General features: G+C 34.3%; 2 protein-coding genes across 4 annotated transcripts; both read right to left on the minus strand.

Moving 5' to 3' along the window:
* Positions 1-4,684: 4,684 nt before the first annotated feature.
* Positions 4,685-10,703, minus strand: LOC133867288 (fatty-acid-binding protein 2). Of its 2 annotated transcripts, XM_062304006.1 has the most exons (12): positions 10,516-10,702; positions 9,480-9,636; positions 8,728-9,288; positions 8,376-8,598; positions 6,696-6,771; positions 6,491-6,593; positions 6,317-6,385; positions 5,757-5,793; positions 5,578-5,652; positions 5,448-5,499; positions 5,163-5,207; positions 4,685-5,037 (listed from the first exon to the last, which is right to left on the minus strand). In XM_062304006.1, exons 3-12 carry the CDS (start codon positions 9,240-9,242, stop codon positions 4,940-4,942), a joined length of 1,293 nt encoding a protein of 430 aa, XP_062159990.1. In that variant the 5' UTR covers positions 9,243-9,288; positions 9,480-9,636; positions 10,516-10,702; the 3' UTR covers positions 4,685-4,939. The 2 variants fall into 2 exon arrangements, with proteins under 2 accessions (XP_062159990.1, XP_062159991.1); XM_062304007.1 differs by lacking the exon at positions 9,480-9,636 and having other exon boundaries at positions 10,516-10,703.
* A 2,054-nt stretch (positions 10,704-12,757) lies between these two features.
* On the minus strand, positions 12,758-19,440 carry LOC133867166 (guanine nucleotide-binding protein alpha-1 subunit). 2 transcript variants are annotated; one of them, XM_062303863.1, is made up of 14 exons: positions 19,129-19,440; positions 18,520-18,646; positions 18,305-18,377; positions 17,183-17,220; positions 17,001-17,090; positions 16,733-16,810; positions 16,425-16,532; positions 16,147-16,248; positions 15,441-15,496; positions 14,270-14,404; positions 13,670-13,763; positions 13,377-13,436; positions 13,211-13,290; positions 12,758-13,126 (listed from the first exon to the last, which is right to left on the minus strand). In XM_062303863.1, the coding sequence occupies exons 2-14, from the start codon at positions 18,604-18,606 to the stop codon at positions 12,949-12,951; spliced, it is 1,179 nt and encodes a 392-aa protein (XP_062159847.1). In that variant the 5' UTR covers positions 18,607-18,646; positions 19,129-19,440; the 3' UTR covers positions 12,758-12,948. The 2 variants fall into 2 exon arrangements, with proteins under 2 accessions (XP_062159847.1, XP_062159846.1); XM_062303862.1 differs by having other exon boundaries at positions 18,520-18,685; positions 19,129-19,439.
* Positions 19,441-21,137: the final 1,697 nt, after the last annotated feature.

Consider the following 21,137-nt stretch of genomic DNA (forward strand, 5'->3'; position numbering starts at 1 on the left):
CTGGAGAGTTCTTCTTTTTGATCTCATTAACTGGAACTCCGGTTGGCTTCAATTGTTTAAGGTTGATGATTGAACTAAAAATCTAAAAGAGATATAACATCAACATCCCGGCCAGATCTATAACTCTCTCTTAGCACACGGAATCCTAGAGTTGAATTCTCAATAAAATTCTACCTAGAAACCTCTTTAAATAGGCTTTAGAAATTCTAATACAATTCAAAAATGGATTTCTAGGTGGCAGAGTCCAAACAGGGAACTAGTGTGTCTGAACGCAATAAAAGAAGTGAAATTTCTGTAAGCTATGTCCAGACAGGATCACCATATGTTCGAACACACAAAGAAAAAGAAACTTCCTGTAAGTCTTGTCTGGACGCAGTCACAAGCCGTCCGGACAGGTAAAAGAATTTTGAGAGTTTCTAAAAGTCCCGTCCGAACACGGCTTCTTGCTGTCCAGAGAGGCTTGGCTGCTTGAGACTTTTATCTTCATATATAAAGGACACTCTCAAATACCAAAAGCTTTTTTCAGTTAATGTAGCCAATAAATAAAACTAACATAATGGACAATAGAAACAAGGCGTATCTTCGTCTTTACATTACATTTCATGACTTGGGTGGTCGGGCTTGACTTGAAGTTGTGCTTAGAAATTTGATGGAGGAACCGGTTGTTAAAAGGATGTAAATGTTCAGACATGATAATGTGTTGTCAAAGTTTTGAACCATTCCAAGAAATACTTGTGGACTTCCATATTTTCAATTCTCAAGCCTACATAATAATGTCCATTAAAAAAATGTTCATGTTTAATTACTTTTAGGAAAAACTTAACTTATCTTAATTATAAATTGTCACCTATTTTGCAATGTCTCTCCAAAATTTCAATTTTTTTCAATTTAGTATATCGAACTTTTATAGTTTTGCAACGTTCTCCCTCCGTTAAGATTTTCTGTTAAATCTTAACGGAAGGATGTAAAATTTTCAAAATGCTTTAATTTTTTTAAAATAATAATAATAATAAATTAAAAAAATTTGGACGGTTCCCAAGTGGATGACAAAAATGTAAAATTTCGATAAGCAATTCTTATCGAAGTACAGAAGAATCCCATTGTACTACACATAAGCAATTCTTCTGCAGTTGCAATACCCTCTTCAAATTTGACATAAAACCCAAGAAATACATAAACCCTCGTGGGTATAATAGTCATTTCACAGTGCCCACTCCTTATAAATCTATATGAGTCATATGACTAGAGGATTATGGGCAGGGGGGAAAAGGCAGTTACAATTACCGGTTATCGCCCCAAATTGCTGACCGTGACAGCCTAAGGCGGTTAGTGAAATTTGATAACCGCCTCCATAGCTCCTTAGGCGGTTGGTTGTTATTTTATAACCACCGGTTTGCGGGTATTAATCCTATAACTGCCCAATTACAACCGCTTTTCAAGTGAGAACCCAAATAAGCACACAAAAATAACAATAGCTAAGATCCACGAACCAAAATTTACAGAAGATGATTTTACCAAAATTTTAACGCAATAAATTTTTTTTTAAAAAGCCCCATAAATCAATCCTCGATCACCAAAAGGACTATCACACACCCGTCTATCCACCTCAAAACAAGCACACAACAGTAAACGCTTAATGGTGCAGCAACGAGAGGAGGAGAAAAGAAGCGCCCTGACTTGCATGCGAGGATAATGAAAATGAGGAGGGTCAGAAGTAGCATAAGGAGTATTGCACTGTCCCTGTTATCAATGCAGAGATGAAGGAAGGAAGAGGAAAGGTGAGTGGAATGAAGGTATGCGTGGTTTATGAAGAATCATAGGTTGTTTGGTGTGATAAAGCTGGATGCGAGAGATGCAGAGATGAGAGTGTGGCGTAATGAGTGAGTCTATGAATGATTACCCTGTTTAAGTTTTAATTGTAGGGTAAAACGACATCATTTTGTGAATCTATGAATGATTATCATGCTTACCTCTAAAACCGCTAACAGGAATGTGGAAGTAGATTTGACCATTAATACTCTTTGCCACAACAGTTGTGTTCTTCATTTATAGGTATTAGTTTGAGGGTCATGTTTCTTTTTAATTTCTAAGCTGAAATGGTGATGGGTTTTAGATTTCTGGTCGTATTGTGTTAATGTGTTTGATTCCAATGAGATTTTAAGCTGAGAATTGACATTGAAAATTTACTTGCGTATCGTTTGGAAACGTTTTTTTTAAGAAATTGTGATTTGAAACGTAGAAAATATATGTTTTAAAATCGCAGACAATTAGTGCGTTTTTAATAACGCCCAATTTTAAAAGTTAAATTGTGAGTTTGAAAGTCAAACTTTGATTTTATCAAACGTTTAACTGCGTTTTTAAAAATCACATTTTCAAATCACACAAATCATTCTTTTGTCATTTACATGATTTAGTTTTGATTGTGCTAATCATTTTGTCATTCATAGATACCGATTTATTTTATTGTAAGGTTTGATTTTACATAACATTAATTTTACAATTAATGTTTCATTCAGGCTTTTTGTTTTCTCTTAAAAATTGAGTTTTATTTCTTTAATTGAATTGTTAGATACGTGCATTGGGATATTTATTCTCTTAAATGCTATTACATATTATAATACATATTTGGCATCTTATTTGGCACCCAATGTAAAGTTTCAACCGTCCTCAATGGGTAGTTCAATCGATTGGAGACCATCGACCACGCCTCATGAAACGGAGGTCACTAATTCGAATCATCTTCCCTCCTCCTCTTGTGTGTACATACCAAAGTGATAATATCCTGAAGCTCTCCTCGGGAACACCACCCATAGATATCTATGGCATTGCCGATACATGTAATTAAACATTGTTGTTTTACATCTTTTCTTTTCGTCCATATTTTGTTAACACTGAATTTTCTTTTTATATATGTGTGAATGTTATTGCATGCAGGTAGTGACCTTATTTGGACACAATGTGTACCTTGTGATGAGTGCTACGAGCAGATTTATCCCATATTCGATCCTTCAAAGTCCTCAACATACCTACAGTGACATTTCTTGTCAAACCGACCAATGTCATCAACTGTACAGGAAAACATGACCAATGTCATCAACTGTACAGGAAAACATGACCTTATTTGGACACAATGTGTACCTTGTGATGAGTGATGAGTGTTTCTCGATTCACGGACTCCATTAACATATGTGCCACAAGATTTTTTCGATCGATTTGTGGCAGAAGTGAAAAAGTAGGTTCCGTTGGATCCCATTATGGAAGATCTTCCACGGCAGCTTGGCTATAGAAGTGAAAAGAATCTCAGCGGACCAATTTTGACCGTCCATTTTGAGGGTGCAGACGTGGTGCTAACGCCCATGCACACCTTCATTCCACCAGAAAATGGGATTTTCTGCTTTGCCGTTCATGCTTCTAATTCTGTCGGTGGTCTTGATGAATTTAGAGTATACGGAAATTTCGCTCAGTCAAATTTCTTAATCGGGTATGATATGGAAAATATGATGCTCTCTTTCAAGCAGATCGACTACACCAAGTAAATAGTTTTAATTAAGAAAAATTATAATTTAATCCTTCAAATTGTTAGCCGTTTTGTAAATAGCTTTTTGTAAATAGCTTCACGAACTGCCACCACTTGAAGTCTAATCCCTCAAACTACCATAAATTTTCAAAAATGCCAATTTTATCAAAATATACTTATAATACCCTTGCCACATTTCATTTTTCAATTAAAAATTAATAAAAATTTTATATATAAAAAAATAAAATAAAACCAAAAGAAAAAATTAAAAACTAAACTATATATATATATATATATATATTTTAAAAAGAAAAGAGATGTTTGGGGGGGTGGCCAACGAGCCACCCCAGAGGTGGCTAGTGCCACCTTCGGGTTGGCTCGCGGCCACTCCTAGCCACTAGGGGTGGCCCGAAGGCCACCCTCAAGCCATAAGATGGCTGGGCGGCCAACCCCGAGATGGCGCCGACCACCTTTGGGGGTGATTGCCACCCCAAACACTCATATTTTTTTTTAATATATATATATATATATATATAATTTTTGTTTTTTATAATTTTTTAGTTTTTTTTTAATTGAAAAATAACACGTGGCAAGGATATTATAAGCATATATTACAACAAAATGTTTATATATATATAATTTTTGTTTTTTATAATTTTTTAGTTTTTTTTTTAATTGAAAAATAACACGTGGCAAGGATATTATAAGCATATATTACAACAAAATAAACATTTTTAAAACTTTTTAGTGGTTTGAAGGGTCAGAGTCTAAGCATTGACGGTTCATGTAACTACTTGCAAAACAACTCATAGCTTAAAAGGCTAAATTGTAATTTTTCCTTTTAGTTAATAATTTTGTCTTTGAGTTGCAATTAACTACTACTTAAGTTCTTTACGTTTATCAAATCCATATTATAGAAAGTTCTAAGATATGGACTTCTCTAATTGCACTTCATTGAATCATTGCTGGTGTGAGTGTGGGTGTGAGTAATATAGTTTTCCGACATATATGTGACTGATGTTAATATGTGCAGCATACTAAATAGCTTTTATATTCCAAACAAAACAAAAGAATGAGGAAATAGCGCCGAAACTGCATTCTTGTTTGTATTTTGTTTTATTTCTTTTTTTCTTTTTCTTTTTCTTTTTCTTTTTTTTTTTTGGGGGGGGGGGGGGGTATAAAAACATAAATCTAACAGTGATCTAATTGATGTGAATCCCAAATAAAAGGGTACAATGAATTGCAGAGAGGGCAATTAAACTTGAGCTATACCATGTATGCAACCCCCCCGACATGCGGCCGGCTGTTTTCTCCGGCCGCCATCAAATAAATCCTCCACAACAGACCTACTATTATTATGTAACGGGCCAACCACTTTCCCATATAAAAAAGGGGGGCAATGGAGTAAGGAAATCAACCAGTTCAGCACCTTCTAATGAGATTCGCTACATTTTTGCCAATCTCTTCTTTCGTTTGCTCTGACACCGGAACATCTCCGATGTACATGTCAAACAAAGCCCCTGGAAGTAAAGAAATGCATATTTATTTGATTTGTACCCTTTTGTCATTAATACCCTCAAAAAGTTTTTTTTTTTTTTTTTTGAAAAATGGAAAAAGAAAAGAAGTGAAGATAAGATCCACTTACTACACAAATCCTTGCTATGGACTGCTCCAATCTGGTTACCTCCAACTGCAAAAATAAACAATGAAATTCAATCTCACACACAAACTAAGAAAGTTTGTGAAATCAATTTCACTCCTTCATCTAGTATGGATTGAACTTTGAAGTGAATTCATACAATTTATAACTAGTAGTGCATTAGCAGCAAACTAAGAACACTGGCCAACATTAAGGGTGAAGGAGAGGAGAGGAGAGGAGAGGAGAGGAGAGAAGACTTCAACGGAAGCCATCACAAAGATAACTACTCACTTTCAGTAATTAGCTGTCCATCAGCCGTTCGTCGAAAATCAATTGTCGTTCCCTGAAATGTTCCATGCAAGTTACATTAACAATGTGATACCAACAAAGAAAAGAAATGCAAAGACTGGTAGCATATTACCGCAGGTATTGGAGTATCTTGTTTGAAGTATGAACCAAACGTTCTTAGGCAATGGTAATCGGTGTCTGGGTTTATCTGATTAGCCAAAAATAAATAATAAACAGTCAAGAGTTGGCAATAATTTCATGTAGAGCACAAAAAAAAAAAAAAAAAAAAAAAGGATTTCCACAATCATTTACCTTTACCAGTCGGCCTCGAAGGGATTTCTCGAAAGCACTGCAAGAAATGTAATTAAAACACTCAAATGAGGAAGATAGCACATGAATTTCATTGTCAGTCACCATTTATCAGTTCACACAGTAAAAGTGCTCTCTAGGGGCTGAGCTGAGCAAAGAAAAATCAGGCTCAGTTGAAACTAGCTAGGTTGTACTACATCAAAATAAGGCTTCAGAGAGGGTACGACTTTTAAAAATAAATAATAGATGACAAGTCTAGGGCCTCAATGCCTATATCCAACCAATAGCCCAACTGCTTAAACCATGTTAACCTAGCAGATCTTAGCAAGCCAAAATGAAAACATATCATGCAATAAAAATTGTGAACAAAGCCTCCTACATCCAATAAAAAGCATAACTGCTTAAACCAAGACAAAAGAGTTCATAGCTCAGACAGTTCAGCAGATCTTCACAAGCCAAAATGCAGACAGATCAGGCAATATAATTGTGAAAGACAATACACCCACAAATGTCGAGGTTGTTCCAACACCAAATATATGTCCAGAAGAAGATATCTAACTCACTCTTTCACAGCATTGATTTTCATCCCATTGCAATTCACTACAAGCCTAACAGCCATATTAATATCCTCCCTGCACCACAAATGAGAAAGGCTTTCATCCATTTGTGAAAACAAGAAGCAAAGCCATGAAGTTCAATAAAACAAATTGTCTAGGTTGATAACCATTGCTGAATACCTGAGAAGATCCTGATAAAAATCCTGGCGTTTATTTAGTTCGTCCACGGAAACTGAAGCATACTTTGGACCCAATTTCTCGCAGACAGAGTAGGGATGAACATCTACAAGAAAGGATCAAGAAAGCATATCACATTGAATGGGAAAATATTGCGGACTTACACTAAATGACACAGAAGCATAAAGTGAAATCTAAAAATACTTACAAAAACCAAATGCATAGACCTTAAGAGATTTGATTTTGATTATTTTCATAGTTCTTGATCCAGTTCCAACGAGAACCTGAAATGCATATAGAAGTTGTTCAAATCTAACACATTTGATACAAGGAAAAAAGGACACTTAAATGCAAAATACAAAAGAAATGGAATAATAGTACCAATAACACATAGAGAGCTCAGTACAAGAAGTTGCACACATGTACAAAATTTCATAGGTAATTCTAACAATGAATTGTACACCTCAAAGTAGAAAATTTTAAACTGGTTCTTTTTTCTTTTTATAATTCTTCAGTGACATCTATCACAACCTATAGAAGATGCTAGCCATGTCTATGCTATACTCCAAAAATACTAAATAAAGTTCCATTAGAACTCCCTGAAATCACTTTTAGAGCCTAAGTTCACCTAGTACATAACTAATGAGGGACTCAATTCTCCTCCATTCAAATCTCTAACATCCTCATTCGGACTTGCATTGTGCTGCAGTATCTCAGCATCACCTGGTGTTATTAGGTTAATTCTGATACCATTTGTTATAACTTAGGGAAAATGCTAACTATATCTATGCTATACCTCAAAAGTGTTGGTCAAAGTTAAAATTGAGGCTTCCAAAGATCACTTATAAGCTCAGTTCCACTTAATATACAATCAATGTTGGACTTAACACTCATGCAACGCCTTCACAATCCACCCACCCATTGTGGGACTAAACACAACACCTTCACAATTTAGGGTTTCACAGCATCAATCACGTCAAGTTATCATCATATGTAAAGAATAGTAAATAGGGAACAAACTATAAATGGGAAAATCTCTAGAACGAAATCATTTTTTGATAAGTAAAATCTCTTGAAAGAATTCTAAGAATGCATTTGATTAAATCCGTTGCCTACAACCACAGAGTTAAATCTCAGGCTTAGGAACACACATGGTTCTGGTCTAAATAAAAGCAAGGGGTCTTTCTTGTCCCCCTTGTTTCCTTTTACGAAACAGAACTTTAAGAGCATAAATAGATAAGAGAAGAGTGCACAGCAGCCAAGGAACTCATAGAAAGCAAATATCTGATTTTGCATCAAAGTACACCATTAAATTGTAAATACTTTAAAGTAGTCGAACATAAAACAGATTGAAGTTTTAAAATAATAATTTTGAAGTGGCAATATCAACATGAAACTCAAAATTCCTGGACTTCTGCTGAGTCTAGAAAGTCAATATGATACACATCTGCTTCAAATTTGGCCAACATCAATTCCAGTGGTAAAAGCTCATAACTAACTCAGGGTTCCTGAAAGAGCATCAGAACTCAGTATTTCTTATCCAGCATTGACCACCTAGTCATCACCTTATCTTTTGAGATAGCTAGCTTTGTAGAAGGACAAAGAATAAAGCTTTAACCTATATTCTTCAACTAACAGCCTATAATTTCAGTATAGTTCCTATTAAATATGAGGTAATTTTCAAAAAAAAAAAATGAGAAGCAAATAAATCACCAGTACAAACACAGATATACACATTAATAAGTAGCCAAATTAAAACAGGAATTCTTTTCATGAGTAAATTAAAACATGAATTATAAATTAGGGTGCATAATTTGTAGTTGGTATAGAATAATGTAACTGTGATTGAGAAGATCAACCGTCCATTTGGATTCCAATAAATGTTTACCTCTGAACTTAAACTGGAACTCTTCTCTCCAGCTAAAATGGTGTCCCGAATCATAGGAAACTCAATGCCAGTTCTGGGCTCCACGGCATGTCTTGTCCAGATCAAGTCAGGAAATGATAGATCACCACATCGTTGATTCTCAACCTCACAAGGCCTTTGATCCATATATCCATTCACTTGTACATCAGTATTCTCCAATGAAACAGCTAGTACCTCGGAAGATCTGGTGGCAAACAACACAGAAACAAGTTTCTAGGGTTAGACCAACGTCAAAACAGAACTAAAAAAAAAAAAAAAAAGGAGGGAGAAAGTGCACGACAATCTACTTAAGGAATGTACAATGACTACTCACAAGTTATCAAATGGTGGTACAAGTGCAGCAGCTAATGAGAGCAAAGGATATGATTGAAGCCTTTTGGTTTCTCTGGACATGAGCTTCATCATGAAACTTGAAATCTTATCAAAACGCACTGGGGTGGAAGATTTTCCTTTTGATCGAATAAAGCGAAATCCAGCAAGATTTTGTCTACTAGAAATAATGTGCTTAACTTGTGTAGAAGACGCACAGCTTTTGGGTTCCGGACCATGTGAACTGCTGGCTATGTCCTGAGTCAAATTTGATGTGGACGTACTAGATATCCAAAAAAGTAATGCACCAGCTAACTTTGACACACAGCTAAATGCTTCTCGAAGAGCCATACTCCCAGGGGCATACAGGTTTCGAGATTGGTATATAGAATTATCAACAAATGAACTAATCTGCGAAAATAAATGACCCCCATAATTGTGCAATACAAGGGGCTCAATTGGAAAGATGTCTCGAGAGCTTCCATCAAGATCCATGAAAAACAACCAATTATTCCGCATATTTTGTTAGGTCCTTACAATATCCGGTGTACAGACTTCAAAGCTCCTGCAAAGGAAAGTTATGCATGAGATATGAATTACAAGACAGCTGCATCAGATTTTATTGGAATGACCAAATTTGAATTCTATATGAAAATTAGAATGGGTTGCAGGGAAGTTCAGAGAATTCTGTAAATTCTTTCAATTTTTTTTTATGACAAGGAACCCCTCCAAGGTAGAGCCACTTCGTATACCCACCCCTATTAAGTAAACCTCGGACCCGCGCAAAGCAGCCCTCCACATGAATCGGGTAATATTCCGGCTTCGCTGGTGGGTTGGCTCCAAGGAATTGTTTACACCCAAAGGATTCAAACGTTAGACTTAATAAGACCAAGGTCTTAATTTTCCAGACAACCTGAGTTTTCAAAATTTTAAAATCAATTCCAAATCAATTGACATATGATGCAATACAACCAAACATTAAAATTGAAACTAGGCGCTTCAAGTCCTAGTCAAGGCCCAAATTTTTGCAACCAAACAAAAACTATTATCATCATGGAAACTACTTAATCAATGAATAAGGGGGTCATGATGAAAATGGTCTTCCACCAACACCACTAAAACTTCCTGAAATCAAAACCCATTATGGTAATTGAATTGCTCTGCAAAAAAGAACTCCGAATTGAAAGGTGTACTCCATCCAACAGCTATGCAATAAAAGCAGTAAATTTCAAAAATCTTAAAGATCACAATACTCATAACATTCTCAAAGATGAAAATGGTCTTCCACCAACACCACTAAATCTTCCTGAAATCAAAACCCATTATGAGAATTGAATTGCTCAGCAGAAAAGAACTCCGAATTGAAAGGTGTACTCCATCCAACAGTTATGCAATAAAATCAGTAAATTTCAAAAATCTTAAAGATCACAATACTCATAACGTTCTCAAAGAAAAAATTAAGATACTCTAAAAGAACTGAAGGAAACAAAGTCTGCCATTATTCATTATTTATCCCATTGGTTATGATCAATAAAAAATAAAGCACCACCTTTCATTCTGAATTCAAAATTTTTAGAAAGACCAAAAAAAAAAAAAAATGAAAAGAGAAAATCAATTAAAGGCCCCGTCGGTTGCTTCGGAAATACGAGAAAGTGCGAGAAAAGGAACTATCTTTACGAAGCATTCTCTTTTTCTTCCTCTATATTCTTTTTATTTTCTCTCATTGTTGTTCTCAAGAGCCAAACAGAAAATACAGGTAACAATAAAAAGAAAAAATAAATGGAAAAAGAACCTGAAATTAAGAAGCAGAAAGCTTCAACGACGGGATCACGAGGTTGAAGCCTTCTGCATTTGCAAGTTAGGGGTTTTTTTTTTTTTTTTTTTGGGATTTTGTGAAGAGAAGAGGGAGCGAAAGCTATAAAAAGGAATATGCTTTGGGCACGAAAGGGAAACACGTCAGAGTTTGATTCAATTCAAAGGCCGAACGAAAAAAATTGAAAAAATGGTTAAAAATAAATAAATAAATAAAGAAAAAGGTTATTTCTCTTTCTCCCTCTACTTGCCGACTTTTTCTCGAAGGTCCCCTTTGGTTCCTGATTCTTTCACCGCTCTTTTCTTCCACGTGTGGTCGGTCTCTCTCTCAGTCGTCATGTTCCGTACGCGTGCTTCCCAGCTAACGGCAAAAGACAACTTCAAAAAAGAAAAAAATATTTATTTTACTTTCATTTTCCCCGAAAATAAGAATCTAACATTTGTTTGACTATAAAATATTTTCTTTTTTCTTTTTTTTCTTTTTTTTTTTTTGTGTTTAGTGTCACCGAGAATAATGGTCAACCGAAAAAAGTCTTTTAACTTTTGAAAAACAATTTATAGTTTTAATCGAATTCTGAATTTAAACTTTTCATTATTGCACGTACATTTGTGAAAATTGACGACCACTGGTCATTGGAGTTATTTGGTAGTCCAAATCTGCCGTCGAAAGTCCCTAAATTTTGAGAACTGGTCGCCGAAATCCTCCAGCCAATACCGGAATCTAGCAATTGCCTTCGGGTTTCGGCCAGTTTTTGTCGAAAATCCGACTATATTGTGCCAGATTCTAATGAAACTGGCCAAAATCCGGCCAACCAGTGGAAGATTCTAGCCACTCTCGCCAGAATCTCTTCACCGTTGTTATTTTTTCGTATGAGCCAAACGCCGAAAAATATGTTTAGGAAAATCATTTTTTCTGAAAAATGATTTCGTTTTTGAAAATATTTTGCGTTGGAAAACATTTTACGTTGATACAAACGGAGCATTAGTGTCAATATATATACTTCCTAAAACTACCACTTTATTGTAAATGTCTTTTAAACTAATAATAGTATCAATACTCCCCCTAAACCACTTAAAAAAAGCGTCAATATCTCTCACGTCCAGTAAAAAGACAAAATGGCCCTAAAATTTTTTTAATCAAACAAAAATATCTTTATAAATTGGAAGAAAAAAACTACCCCCATTTGGCATTGGTTTTTTAAATTTTTTTCCCTTTTTTTTTTATTTTTAGTTTTTAGTTTTGTAATAATTTTATAAAGAGTATTTTTGTCATTAAGAAAACATTAACAATTTTTTTAATAATTTAATAAAAACATTGACACAATTGATCGTTTAAGAAGAACATCGACTATAGAATAAAAAATTTCTCTTAAAATTATATATATTTGACACTTACATTCTTATTTTCTTAAATTTTTTATTATTTTTTTCTAATTAGAAAAAAAAAATCTTATTTTCTTAATTTTTAAAACTGACCAATTACGAAACACCGAAAACACGTGAGATTTGAGAAAATCAAGAAAGAAAGAAAAAAAGGTTTTCGTTGATTTGAGTACGATTTCCCTTTTTCTTTCTTTCCATATGGCTTCACATCGTGCTGCCGTGGGAAAAGTGGTCAAATCTATACAAATATCTTTATTTTGTTCATGGTTGATCCTCTCGGACGGACATCGACCAATCATAAATCGGACAGAAATCACAACAGCGTATAATCAAAAATTTATTTGATTTGCAATTAGTCCATATATTAAAAATTTATTCCGTATAATCAAATTTCGTCAACTAACTTAACAGATTAATTTAATTTAACACGTCAAAGCAAATAAAATTATAAATAATATTAAAAAAAAAAAAACAGAAAACATTATTAATTTTCAATAATCAATCATTTTCAAAATAAAATAAAATAAACAAATAATCTATCCTACCGTGAAGTCCGTGTAGAATTACTACAGATGAAACAGGTCTCTTTTTCCTCAAACTTTCCGACTTTATTGAAAATATTATTTCCCTTTGCCAATCTATAGCTCATGTAATGGGGCAAAGAAAAGAAAAGTCAACTAAAGAAAAAGAACCAAGTCATTAGTTCATGAGAAAAACGTTTTTTTTTTTTTTTTTTTTTTTTTGGTCACATTTTTCATTTGAGTAATAATAATAGGGAGCAAAGTCGTAGTGAAGATAGCATTTTTCCTTTTCAAACATGATTATGGAACGTTAAATAGTTTAATAAAAGCTTTTGTTGGTCCATAAATTGAACAGAATTTAATTGTAATTAAATGCTGATATCAAGAATCGAGTTGATATTTACTATTTAGTACACTTGACCTTAATGCCCAAAATCTGATGAAGTTGTTCAATCAACAAACACTTTTTTTTTCTTTTTCTTTTTTTGGCCTAAGAACTTGCTCTGTGGTCATAATAAGCCAGCCTCAAAGAGATTTCTCCGTCTCAAAGTCTCATCTACAAGCTTGAAAGTCTTCTTCACAAGCTTCTGATCAAGGGCAGTGGTCCTGTAGATCTTAAACACCCGGTCTACACAATCAGGAGCAGTGCTCTGAAAATACAATTCCTCAAATTTTTTCTTCACAAACCTGAAGGGCAGATAATTAGAATGGTCAAATAGTCTATAGTTGTTTTATCCATGCAAAAAGGACCAGAAAGATGTAAATGCTTACTCATATGCATGCTCAATCTCTTGTTTTCCCGTCGATACCGGCTGGTAATCCTTGAACCATTCACATACATTTAGTGGCACCTACAGAATGTAGAACATCAAAGACCCATAAACACAAATGCAAAGTTTTCACCAATTCATAGTTTTGCAGCGTTCTACTGACTCACTTTTAGAACCTTCTTCTCGAATATATCAAACTTGTTTAGAAACAGCATGAAGGATGTTTTCTGCACCCAAAAAGGTTGAAAAAGAAAAAGACATAAGTTGTAAAAGAAATCTTAATTGTCCAAAATATAAAGCTCATAACAAGTCATATTTAGAGAGAGGGAGAGAGAATATGTTGGAAAAGAACTCTCCACAATATATGTATGCATATACGTATGGCCATATGCGTATGCGTGTGTGTGTGTGTGCACGTGTGCATACAAAGATACATTACAGAAGTGGCATCAAAGAAAACCTTGAAGCAAGGTTGCTTCAGGACCCACTCAAAGAGTTCCTTTGTCTCCATCATTCTGTTCTTGTTTTCATCCTCAAAGAGTGTTTGATCATACCTGAAACACAAGTGTCAGTTTAAGCCTTCTTCAGCTTTACACATTTATTGTAATGCTATCATCTTAGATGTTATGAGATAGAAGTGGGCAATTGTGCCAATCAGAGAGTCTAACTGACAAAAGCTCTGAGCCCTTCCTTTTGGTTGTCTTTTGCCACCCCAAACTAATGGAGCACCAGACATAGAACAACCTTTGCTACTGGAAATTAATGGCCTCATGGCAGTTATTATGCAAACTTAGTCATAATATAATCACGCAACTAGAGTACTTTTTTTAATATAGATTATCCAAACAATTGATGAGGCCTTAAAAATAGCAAATAGAATTCTAAAAGCCCCTAGTAGGATAATTTTGGAACTTAGTTGACAAGCAAAATGAGAGATAAACCAGTTCAATTCAAATGGAACCCTCAATGAAAAAACTAATGGTTAACCAGAGACAGGCTTAATTGCCATCATGCTAGATGCATATGATGATAACGTAAATTAATGCAACAGTTAACTTACTCGCTAATGGCAGCACAAAAAATTACAGCTGTAACACCTTCAAATAGATGGATCCATTTCCTCCTCTCATTTCTCTGACCTCCAACATCAAAGAGTCTATATACTTCACCACTTTTCTTATTTTCTCCAACAGGGCTGCCAAAATCATTGCCAATATTGAGTTGTTGATTGTATTGTTAAACAAAATAATAAATAAAAAAAAATTGAGTTCTGAACATTCATGCTTTTAAACATAGATGTAAGTTGCTTTACAAACAAAAATATTTAGCATGTGCATAGATCATGTCATAAATAGGACATTATTTCACATAACGCTGAGTGCATCCTCAGCAGTGGATTTGAATTTGTTTATAAATGAAACTTACAAAAATTTTGAGAGCTGTGGCAAGACAAGAAAGATTAAGAAAAGTAGAGAAAATAAAGTTATAAGCAGTTGAGGAAAAGATGAGAGAGTCAAAATAGCACGATTTGGTCATCTGCACCATGAAATTATAAGGCAGCACAAGGAGCAAGTAAATCAAAGTGATGAGGAATGCCATGAGTCGAGTTTTCTCTTATTTTTAGTTTTTTTCAGTGGATAGAGCCTTTGTGCCCATAACCCTAAATTTGACTATGGGCATAGCTGTATGATAAAAATGGATTTACTAAGTCAATTCCAAGTAGTTGGGTTAAGGGAAAAAAAGGTTATGTTGAGTTGAGTTGTTTCTTATTTTGAGTGTTCAGTGGGCCATATGTTACAATCTGGCCACAAAAAATCATCGTATCTTATTGGTATAAAAAAGTATTAATAGAGAAGTTAAATGTCGATTCCTATATCCCATCTCAAGAGACTACATTAGATTTTGATGTAGCTCCTGCTCATTTATGAATTAATAAGCTTCTCCACTTTTGCAAACTACTACTTAACCAATAAGGCAAGGAATACCCGCAAGTTTTTATTAATAGCACCACCAGTGAGGCATGTGTAGAATAAATGAATTAGCAGCAGCACTTCCAGCGTGACTGCATTTTTCTTTTTTTCATTTGGATTCACATAATACCGTCAAAATTGCAGTTGAGCTGCTGACTTGGGGAAGTGAAGGACAAAGCACAGGAGCATGCTGCAGATAGAAAAATTGCCACATTTTCCTAATAATGGAAAGTCATCTTACACTTCACACAGAATATTCACCTGAACTGTATCTCTACAACTCCAGTTGTACGAACTCTGGCATAGAGAACATCTTCCTGCAATACCAAAATACCTTAAGAAATTTGTTCTACATATACCTTCCACTTAACTAACATAAATAATTATATAGAGATGCTATAATGTGATGCACGCCATGAGATGGAATGGGTGGTGGTACAAGATAGCTTTTGTAACCTACACTCTCTGCTGGAATGTCCCAGTGGTAGAAGATAAGCAGTTTCCATTGAAGCTGCTTAGTGTTTTTTTTTTTCATGGATAAATAACATTAGATTAATTAATAAGCAATCCAAACTTGGGAAAAGACATTAATAAGCAATCCAAACTTGGGAAAAGACATATAAAGGTACTTAAAATACTCTAAAACATCCCTTCAACACTGCTGAAAGAAGAAAAGAAAGCTCAGCAGCAATTCTCCACAGCAGCATGTGCAGATAAAATTTTGGTTAAAATGTTTTCAAACATTGAAGAATGAACGACTTAGAGCAAGTAGTAGAGAGATATATATAGAAACTCTCTTCCATAATGGAGAAAGTACACTAGAAAATACACAAGAGATCCAGATATTACATTATTTTCTGTATGCTCCTTTTTACGGCATGAGGCATTTGCTTACATTCTGATACTAAAAACATAATTTTATGTTATGCACTAAAACCCTTTTGAGATAAAGAAATATTAGGGATACCTTTGTAGGAACATAATTTGGATCAGCCAGTCTTTGCAAATTTTCCATGAAATAATGGGCACACTCTGGAACTTGGAGTTCATTACTACGAGCAGATGTTTCCTGTGTTTAGAGAGGAAAAGAAACACTTAGCATGCTTAATTTAGAATTCAAAAGGGAAACAAAACGAAAATATGACTGAAAAGCTTAATCAAGATAATACAAAAGACAAGCACTGAATAACTCGATAAAAAATGAGACTGATGTAAAGCAATCAGCATATTAGAAGCAACAGCTACCTGAATTGCGTCATCTCTCCATAGAGTCTCTATCTCGGATGCAAGCTCTTTAGTGAGACGCGGACAATCCAATCTGCCTCCAATTTCTGATAGTTTCTCGCCAATCGCCTGATACAAAATGCAAGTTCTACTGAATTGACAAGCCCAGATTTCCAAAACAAGATTGAGGGATGAACAAGGTTTTCACTTAAAAAATAAATTATGTTAAGACTTTCTTACCAGATTTCATTTTTGTAGTATTGTCACTAAATCAAAAGATCAAACCACACAAAGGCGACAAAATAGACGGTCAAAGTGTGAACTCAAACCTTATTTTCACTTGATAAAACATACTTCGAGGAATCTGTGGCATTCTGAGCCAACTCCTTTGATCCATCATGCAATATCTATTCAATAACATTCAGCATGCAATGAATACAAGGATTGAAATTTATCTCATTCCCTTATTATAATAAGGGTTAAGACTCATCTAAGCACAAGAAAATTATATTATTTACTAGAAACAGCTGACACTAGATGCTCTTTGTAACATGCAGAAAGGGAAATAACCAACACACCCTTTCAAGTATTGCATACTTTTATAGTCTGATACACATTGGCATGGATGACTGAGATGTAGCTCTTTAGCTCTGCCTCATCAAAGCCAGTTTGAAACAAAAGTTTTATCTGCACACAGATCATGCACTCTAGTGTAAATATTGGCATCTCAAATAAAGATGAGGATACACTTTGGAAGAGGGACTCGTAAAATATCTTGCCTGCTTAAAAATTGTGGACTTTCCAGACTCTCCAGCACCTTGAGAACAAAAGATTGATCACATCATTTGGGTCAGCCAAAAAGCAACAATAATGACAACCCCTAGTATGTATTTATGCCAAAGCCCCTAATGTAGAGACTTAAAACTATAGGAATAACTTTTATACATATAAGCAATAATCATGAACTCTAGGCCATTCCAAAGGTGGAAAAGAAGAAAGGTGAGCCCTCGAGATTAGCAACTCAGGTACATAATAAACCAATAAATATCTTCAATCACTATATTCATGAAGAAGATATTAGCTCTTGGATGCACAGAGAAGGGCGAAGGAAGGCAATCACACATAACTAACAAAAATCAGAAGCTACCTAACCAAGCATTCACAACCTTGACCACCAAAGCTACAAAAGGAAGTCACATTCTGGTCAAAACAAGGAATGGAAAACTGTAAGAATATTAATAGTTGCTAGCAAAGACCACTACTTTTGGTTTTCCCTTATCCTGTAAGAAGTATATTAACTAATCAATATGTAATTGGTCATCTGGTCACAATAACACTTTTATAAACTCTAACTCTATCTGTCGCCAAAGGACACTAGTCAAATTGCAATCATTAAATAATGTCCCCCAATAAAAAATAAAAAATAAATATAAATAAAAAAATAAAATAAAAAATAAAAAAAAGTGACTTCATGAGATACTCATTCGATTATGAACAGAATAAAGGTCAATGGGATGTTATAAGGCATTACAGATTAAGCTGCAATCACAAAATCCAGGATTATCCTTAATTATAGTCAAACAATTTAAGATTCTTTACGAATCATAAGAGGGTGACACTGGGAAGGTTTTAACTGCTACTTAATCACGAAACTTGAAATGGAATTTGCATTGTACACATATTTGTAGAAACAGGTGATACTTAACAAAATCATATTCGATATTTCTCTATCTAATTTTTGCAAAGCACCACCAGAGAAAACTATGCATGATGCCCTGAGCTGTCGTCAATCATTAGAATTCGAGTTTTCCAATCTCAACAAGCTTCAACTACCAAATAGATGATTTTAGAGTATGCAAAACTACAGAGGTAATAAGAAATACTGTTTAAGTTATGTGTACCAAGTAGTAGAAGTTTCTGGATATGCTTTTCAGCTTTTGTTTCTTGCTCAATTCGCCTTTCGATTTCTGCATCCTGAAAACCATACATTACAATCAAAATGAAGCCTATATACCACATAAAAATTGCTCTACCATCGATTAGTAAAAGGGCATAAAAGAGTATATATTTTACTGAGCATAACTCACCTGTGCATTCAAGGAGAAAAAGAACTCACCTGTGCATTCTCTTCAGTATCTGCTCCATTGTAGTGACGGTTTCTACTGCAGAGTAAGCCCATATTTTCAATCACAATTGACAGCATAGAAGATGCAGCGTCAAGTTTCCCCACAAGTCTCAATTTCCTAATGTAATGTTATCACTCATCATCAGTTCAAGCTGACCTATATCACAAAATTAGAACTCTCAGAGATCAATAAAGATGAGCTACATCTCCCCACACCGAAGAAAAAAAAATTTAAAAATAAATAAATAATATCTTAGGCCATTAGCGGTAATTTAGGAAATAGTTAAATCAAAAAACTTGTCAGTATTTGTTAATTTCTTGTTTACTTGTTCATCCAAGGGAAGCACTACACCGAGATGTAAGCCAGACCACAACGTTTAAAATCAATTCACGAGAAAGACCATCCAAAAGGCTTCGCGGTGAGAAACCCAAACAATATTATTTCTTCTTTTTTTTGAAAAGAAAATGATATGCAAGGCCTCTTGATCTACCATTTCAGGATCGAATCACCGGGATTTCCTCAGCAGAATCCAGACCCAACAAAACAAAAAAGAAAGATCTACGAATGCAACACAAAACGAGAGGCTTAAAAGAAGTTACCTGATAACCAAGAGAGCGTTTTTGTGAGCTGTGGAGTTGGAGAAATGGCGGTAGATTTGGTGGATTCAGTGAGAGTGAAGCTGAGAAAAGCAATTTCCCTATACAGTTTTATATAAATAGATTTAAATGTCGTGAAAATGGATATGAATATATGATATGAGAGTATATTTTTTTTAATAGTTCGAGAAGTAGAAGGGCAGCTAAATCTGGAAGGAGGGAAAGAGTACGAAAGAGCGCCGAAAGCTGCAAAGCCTCTTCCCCCACCCCACCCTTGTATCTTCGGTCAAAGTTAAATAAAAGACCGACCCAGATAAAGAAAGAAACTACTACTCCTTTATATTCAATATTTTTTTTTGCTTGTTTCTCGGGAAAATACACACACTTACGCCGTGACTTTGTAATAAATATATAAATAGAATATATATATATATATATATATTAACAGAACAGAGCCATTCGCTGTCGAATATCTTCCCACGCTCGCGACCAACTCCAAAGGATATTGGTTAACGGGAACAACATTCAATCCTCCTCCGCTCAATCCGTTGGATTCAATTGACTAACGGGTTTTGTTTTGTTTTTCAAGAAATCAGTCCTTAAGAAAAACTAGTCCCCTTTAGTTTTCGTTGCTTTAAAAATCTCTCCCTCGGTGAGTCGTCCAAATTACCGACACAGTTTCTGCCATGTCTTTGGACACGCCCTTTTGCGTGAAATTATAATTTTATTCCAAATGATAATAAATAAATAAAATAATAAAAACAAAAACAAAAACAAAAGGGAGAACAGAGGCCTTCACCTAATACATAAAGGATGGGGACCAAGAGACATTGACGACGTGTAAGAAAATAGTTATAAGGATTTAACGTAGAAGGATTTTGTCTTGTTACGGTAGAAATCTAATGGTGGAGAAAAGAGAAGGAAAAAAGAAATTATGTTAGAGCATCCTTAATGGATTCTTTAAAATTTCACTAAATATTAGTGAATGAATCCATTTTTTTATGTTTAACTATCACTTTTAAAAAGTTTTCTGCATCAAATTCTCTAACTATTATTTTTTATTGGTTTTGGAGCAACTACTTTAACTATTTAAACATCAAAAATTGAAGGGGATCGATTCCCCTTGCAAAGATTTGGCAAGAAACTGAAAGAAGAAAAAAAATGAATAGAGAAATGATTTGAAGAGTTAAATATAGAGAGGGTTTTTGTCATTCTCTATTTTAGAGAAACTTTAAAGAATTTAATGCATTGAGTGTTTTGACAATTTTTACCAAAATTTGGTGATATTTTTGAAGTAGAGAGTTCATTGAAGATGAAAAGTTATATTATTTCTCTATACAATATAACTCTTCGTGAAGAGTTATATCACTTCTATATAACATTTATGTAAGTTATCATATTCCATTGAAATGATTGGGTGTGGGGATGACCATACTAATTATTATGAAGATTTTTTTTTTTATGAATAAAAAAAAAACTAAAATTGAACAAAACTTAATTAAAAATTTTAACTAACGCAATAAATATATAATTCATCAAAATTTAATTATTTTTTAAAACATATAAATGTAACTTATAATTTAATTCAGTTGTCATCGACGAGTCTTCATACCTTGAAATCGCTGCATGATTTTTTTACTGATAATAGTCTTGAATATATCATTCTCAATGTACGTGACTAGAAAATCATTCATCCACTGATCTCCCATTCTGTTATGTAAACGATTTTTAACAATATTCATTGTTGAAATGCTTATTCAACAGTTGCTGTCACAACTGGCAGAATCAATGACAATGTCACCAATGAATAAACCAATAGATACACGATATCTTTTTTCATCTCTACCATCTTCTCAGCAAGTTCTCAAATCCCTTTAAGTTTTGCGAATTCTTCATTAGAACGCATGTCAATGATATATTTTTCAAGTTGGTTATCCAATGTGATAAGTTGAACTGCTAAAAAATCATTCGGATAAAATTGAGCAAGACGAAGTAATCCTTATTAAAAGTAG

The sequence above is a fragment of the Alnus glutinosa genome, chromosome 4, assembly GCF_958979055.1.
Source record: "Alnus glutinosa chromosome 4, dhAlnGlut1.1, whole genome shotgun sequence".
NCBI lineage: Eukaryota > Viridiplantae > Streptophyta > Magnoliopsida > Fagales > Betulaceae > Alnus > Alnus glutinosa.

Coding starts and splice junctions, on each gene's coding strand:
- LOC133867288 (XM_062304007.1), bottom strand. CDS start 9,242: ATGCGGAATAATTGGTTGTTTTTCATGGATCTTGATGGAAGCTCTCGA. Junction 6,594..6,695: donor GGTCTATGCATTTGGTTTTT/GTAAGTATTTTT, acceptor CCTTTCTTGTAG/ATGTTCATCCCTACTCTGTC. Junction 5,500..5,577: donor AAGATACTCCAATACCTGCG/GTAATATGCTAC, acceptor GGAACATTTCAG/GGAACGACAATTGATTTTCG.
- LOC133867166 (XM_062303863.1), bottom strand. CDS start 18,606: ATGCTGTCAATTGTGATTGAAAATATGGGCTTACTCTGCAGTAGAAAC. Junction 14,405..15,440: donor GTTGTAGAGATACAGTTCAG/GTGAATATTCTG, acceptor TGATTTTGGCAG/CCCTGTTGGAGAAAATAAGA. Junction 13,127..13,210: donor GAGATTGAGCATGCATATGA/GTAAGCATTTAC, acceptor TCTGCCCTTCAG/GTTTGTGAAGAAAAAATTTG.